The 5,650-nt window shown below is 37.8% G+C and overlaps 1 protein-coding gene across 2 annotated transcripts; it reads right to left on the bottom strand.

Moving 5' to 3' along the window:
* Nucleotides 1–1,328: 1,328 nt before the first annotated feature.
* On the bottom strand, nucleotides 1,329–5,256 carry LOC111016296 (uncharacterized). 2 transcript variants are annotated; one of them, XM_088124610.1, is made up of 6 exons: nucleotides 4,814–5,256; nucleotides 3,182–4,602; nucleotides 2,328–3,085; nucleotides 2,056–2,116; nucleotides 1,744–1,967; nucleotides 1,329–1,647 (listed from the first exon to the last, which is right to left on the bottom strand). In XM_088124610.1, the coding sequence occupies exons 1-6, from the start codon at nucleotides 4,926–4,928 to the stop codon at nucleotides 1,593–1,595; spliced, it is 2,634 nt and encodes an 877-aa protein (XP_087980736.1). In that variant the 5' UTR covers nucleotides 4,929–5,256; the 3' UTR covers nucleotides 1,329–1,592. The 2 variants fall into 2 exon arrangements, with proteins under 2 accessions (XP_087980736.1, XP_022147321.1); XM_022291629.2 differs by having other exon boundaries at nucleotides 2,328–4,602.
* Between the last annotated feature and the right edge of the window lie 394 nt (nucleotides 5,257–5,650).

The following is a 5,650-nucleotide window of genomic DNA, read 5'->3' as shown; positions in this document are numbered from 1 at the left end:
GCATTAACTGCAATTAATATCGTGTGGGGACAGTGAATAAGTTCTCCTTATCTTCTGCCCTTTTGCTGCACCGCAGGAGCTTACTTATGAACTAATTATTTCTAAGTTTGAGTTTAATTTTTTTAATTGCAATTTTCTGATGGAAACATCATCGTTATAAATATATTAAAAAATTACTTTAAATTTTTAAATTTAGTGGCAACTTCTGTAATCCTTGCTTGGCTTATATTAAAATAATGAGTAAGAAATATTAAAAATAATTATTAAAAAACTCAAAATTTTAATCTGAAAAGGTACAAACTTAACGAGGCAAGCATCCAGTTGAAATATATTTTACATATTACGATGAAGGGAAAAAGAGTTCCAAAATTTTCATGTGACTCTTGCATAATTTAAAGATATGTACTCAATTGAAAATTTCTGGTTTTTTAATAAATGATTAATTTCAAATTTGATATGACTAATTTATTAAATAAAATACTATTAATAAACTTAACTTTAAACAATTAACTAATTTATTACAAGAACGTGATTGCATTTTCAAACTTTAAATAAATAAACTATTGAGTCATATTTTTAAAATCATATTTATATATATATATATATTATACATTTGTCAACCTAATAAATAAACCAAGCACTAGTTGCGTAACTTAATTACAGAAGCAAAATAATAAACAAAATAACCGTATATTTATTCCAAAATTAGTTGGCCAATTACTTTATTTCTTAAATAAAAAAAACTTTAAATATGAATTGAAAAAAAAAAGTTTCAATCAAACCATGTGAAAAGGTAAATCATGAATGCTGGGTCTGCCCAAATGGACTGCCAAAATAATAATCATTTTTTCTGCTCATATATTGTCCCATCAATAATTTCAATAGATACACGACAAATACAATATACTTTTTTGGATTATAGACTACTTTCTTTAGAAAAATAATAATAATTCCTTTATATAATATAGTTTTGACTGAATCTTTTAGACTTGTAGTTTATTAGTACTGTACTTCAGAAAAATGAAAAAATTTAGGACAAAAATTATAATTGAATTTCTATTGGTGGCTATGCTGTGCCATCTATTTCTAGCAGTTTCTAAAAGAAATTTGAACGTCACTGTCTGTGACGGTGACGGTGACGGTGATTGGACTCATCTTCTCTAATGGTACAAATGTAAAAAGACAAAACTACCCCTGACCAGTCCGTACAATTCTAGATGACTGACTGATAACTTATCTTCCACCTTCCCTTCAATTAATCAATCAAACCATTATTCTCTTTCAGAATCTTTTCATTTTATGTTCTACTTTCAAATTCAACTGCTGCATTCACAAAGAAAAGTGGCCAAAATTTCATTTTCCTTGAAGAAAGAATGGTGAAAAACTTGGTAACTTATCAACAGTTGAATACAATACAGATTGAAGAAGGAATCAACCATTTACAGATACATATTCAGAACATGCCATTGCCACACAGACACTAAAGAGATGATAAAACATATAACCACTACAATTACACCACTGATGGTACTTGGTAGTATTCTTCAAATCTAATCTAATCTAATATCCCAATGATGTTCTGCTTCTGTTGATTAACAAGCTGTTCTTGGAACTTTCATGCCAAATCCATGCTTTACCTTCTCAACTCTGATTCAGGAAACCAAAAGGAAAAACTTTTTAACATGGACAAGAATAAACCCACTAGACATCAGAAAAAGGACAAGTATTAGCCTTTGCACTTACGTGGGGGCGAGTTTTCCGAGGCCTTCGAGCTCTTCCCCGCTGTCCTCGTCGAGGACTCTACCAGAGATGTCTACAATGTAAGATCTGTCCCTTGAAGTGGGGAGCCCTCTACCAGCAAGCAAATCCAAGTCCTTCTGGTGAAGCTCTCTGCCATTCACAAAAACACCGGTATTTCCAACGGCACAGTTCTCTGGCATGGGGTAGTCAATTTCTTCAATGAAAGGCTGCAAACAGGTAACAGAATTTGAGAATAAGAAGGAAAAGAACCAATGTAGAGGTTATTGATGCATCAAACTTTAACTTTGATCTTACAGGAATTATGCCAAGACAAGGTCCGCCCATGACTCCCCAGAATCCAGCTCGGGAATCGTACCTGATTTTCATTAATTTCAAACTGACGTCAACACAATTCATAAGTGCACATAAAAATCCACTTCTCTTGTATGCTTTCTACTTTGGCCAACGAACTTGCACAATTCAAATAAGCAACTAGATTTGCTTGGCACTGAACCAAATAAACTAATACAAGTAATGTGGAGAAAAAACTATATCTCGAAGTTAAGAAAAGTTTTAAGTAGGCTTACCAGTATTTTCCTGGATGGATTGGTCCAGCAAGCTTTTCTGCTTTTTTAACCACACGATATGATAGCAAGTGTCCATTGACTGAAACATTACTTCTGTTCCGCTCATCTGCTTGATTAGATCTGAAGCTCTTCTTGATAATGTTTGCAAAAAAAGATTCGCCTCCTCTATTGGCTCTTGGCTGGTGATCTTCTTTACTTACATCCTGTGGCTCTTGAAATGCCACAGTATTAGAGTAGTCATTCATTGACACGTCCATCTCAGTCGCCAGTGATGCTTCTTTCAAAGAATTCTGCCGCGAGGTAACCTTGTTTGGTTTCACATTCTCTTGATCTGAACGGCTGCTTTTATTTCCCTTGCCAAACCTGTTTCCAACCTGATTATTAGATGAGTAATCAAAGTACGACTGAAGAGGTGAACCAGGAAGGGGAGGAGAGCGTGTGGTTTTGATTAAATGTTGCAAGTTGTTTGTAGCCTCCCTCGGAACGGTTAAAACATCTGGACTGTCTTCATCCTCTGAAGTACTCGAAGACGAAGGATGAAAATTTTGCAACTCTTGTTGCTTAGCTGAGCTTAAACCTGACCCCATGGGCTGTAGCACAGGCTCTCTATCTAGTGCCTCGAAATCGTAAACAGTGTTATCATAATCATCAGAAGAGAAATTAGCACTCGAATGGTTCACATGGCCATTAAAATTTGAATTATAATCTCTGACCGCCAGACCATCACTATCATCAACCTCCGAGGGGAACTGATCTACCTGTGAATGATTGGAGAAAACAAGTTTTTTATTGATAACAGCAAAATTGATTACTGTAGAACAAGCCCCACAACGAACACTCTGCTGATTCTTTACCATCAGTAGCTTCTTAGGAAGTTGCAGCATTTCAAAGCAATTATAACATGTTAGAAATGGGGCGCCCCCAGCTATTGGATAGCACTGATGGCCTCCACTCATTAAGACCGTCCTCCGAGGACGACTGGCAACACCACCACCAATTTCAGAATTGAAGTCACTTGGCCATCTAGAGTGGGCTTGTCGATCACGAAAATTCGAGGGAGGATTAGTGACTCTAATATTGTTAACACATGAACCATAAGCAGCAGCATTTTCACGAGAATATAGTGAGGGATTGTTTGGAACATCAGGAAACCTTCTATTGTAGTAAGCACCAGGTACTGGAGCTGGAACCTGCGAAAATCTATTTTGGCAATGGAAACAAGAGCAAGAAGGCTGATGAAAGGGAGGATTACGAGGGTAGTGACTGAATGGATCCGAACCGGTATCAACATAATGGCCCGAATGATATTGGTGCGGATGTTGTTGATGCGCACATGAATACTGGTATGAGTTTCTTCTTAACATTTGTGATCCAAAATGGTCCCCAAAATGAGATGCATTGTTTGGATTATGCATCGAGGGGTAGTAGCCCTGCACAGGCATTTCAATTCCATTGGTAAGAGGAAATGGTTCTGGACAATAATTGGAATATGAAGGACCTGCAACGCATTTCTCCGGCCCAAGTAGCTGCTGCGGTGCATTTGATCCCGAAGAACCATCTCTAGGCCAAGCACCAGAGTGATAATAAGGTTTAGGAGGCTTGGGGGGAGCCGTTTGGTTTGGATTTTGAACTAAATTGCAAGACTGACCAAGCTGAACCTTCAGTTCATCCAACTTCCTCAAAAGCTCAAGTCGGTCCTGTTCAAGGTGCTTAACTTTATCAGCTCCGCTCGCGTTGCTATGGTTTCTCAAAAGCTCCTGGACACCAGAAATGAAATCCAACTGATAATTTGTCCGATCGTCTTTGTAGTTGGAAGTTGAGAACCTCACTCTTTCCATATCATCCCTTGGGTTTTTCTCAACCCCCTCCTCCTCCATCCCACCCGTTTCTCCCTTTTGCCAATCCAATTCTCGTGCTGATGCAGCCGTGGTTGAGTTGATTTGAACCTTCACATCCACTTGTTCCGGTCCCATCGAATCACTCAAACCATCTTTATCCATGTACAAGTTAAACTCCTCCTTCTGAACACCCCATTTATCAGTGTTGACACTGAAGTGGACTTCACATTTCTCAGCGTCCTCCACTTTGTCCTTCTCAGAACCATTTAGATCACAGGGCAAAGAGGCAGGACTCAACTTCAAATCCCCATCAGAGGCATCACTAAGATCAACCGCCCTTTTCTCCGGGGTATTCGTGGATTTAGTAGACGACCCTCCTACCCTGTCTTCACCCGACTCATCTGATAAATCATCCTCTTCCCGATTTCTAATTTTCGCTGAAGAAAAAAGGGCATTCCAGTTCAAATTAGAGGAACATACTCCTCCAGGACGAGAAAATCGATACTCCATTACAAAATTCGATTGTAGCAGTTAAATATTTCCAAATTCAAAATAATTGCAATAACATAACATAGGAGACATAATAATCTATGCATCATGAATCAGGTCGGAGAAACAAAAAAATTAAAAAAGAAAATATCAAATTACCTCGTAGAACGGTGCCGCAGCCACCACACTGATACACAGAGTAATCAGCGAGCTCCGGGAGAAGATTCTCGCACTTGGGGCATCGGACCAGGCGCAATTTGGCCGACCCCGACATTGCAAACCCAAAAAGAAAAACCCGAAAATGCAGCAAACGAAAAAAGAAGAACTCAAAAACCCACCGTTCGGCGGGGAAGAAGCGAACAAAGAAGGGGAAAAGGGGGAAGAGAAAAGCTAAAGGAAAGAAAGAAAGCCCATGTGATAAAGAAGAAGAGGAATCGAAGCAAAGCTCAAATCAGTTTCCTTTGTAAGTGTCACATTTGGCGCTGAGGAAATTTCTCGGAAAACGAAGAGGGTGTACTGTGGAACTGCGTTTGGTTTGGTTTTCAGTTTCAACAATGGAGAGAAGAGAGAAGACACAGAAATGGGCTTACCAAAGCTCAAGCCGTTGCCTATTGGGGAAGTTATAGAAAATAAAAACAAGGGCAAAATCTTCCAAGTGACGTCGTTTTGAACCAAAAAAAAAAAAAAGCTTTAATAAAAGGCCAAAGTTGTTATTTCACTATGAGTGGTCTTATTCTACATTGTTTTTTGTTATTTGCTACCTACACTTTTTGATACTCCTATTTTATTTTTACCTTTATACCAAATGGGATCAATTTTAGAATTTTTGCCACCAATGGGTATGATTGGGAAAAACAATCTTGAATTTGTATTCAGTGTGTGGACAATAAATTTAACTTTTACAATTCATTCATAAATTTGAGTCAAAGCGAGAATTTGCATATATCTCAAACTAAAAGTTTGTGAGTTCGATTCTCATTCTTACTAAAAAAAACT

Source organism: Momordica charantia, assembly GCF_013281855.1.
Source record: "Momordica charantia cultivar OHB3-1 chromosome 5 unlocalized genomic scaffold, Mcharantia_2.0 BLBB01000005.1, whole genome shotgun sequence".
Classification (NCBI taxonomy): domain Eukaryota; kingdom Viridiplantae; phylum Streptophyta; class Magnoliopsida; order Cucurbitales; family Cucurbitaceae; genus Momordica; species Momordica charantia.
Note: the sequence above shows the minus strand (reverse complement) of the source record. Positions and strands in the feature narration are given on the sequence as shown.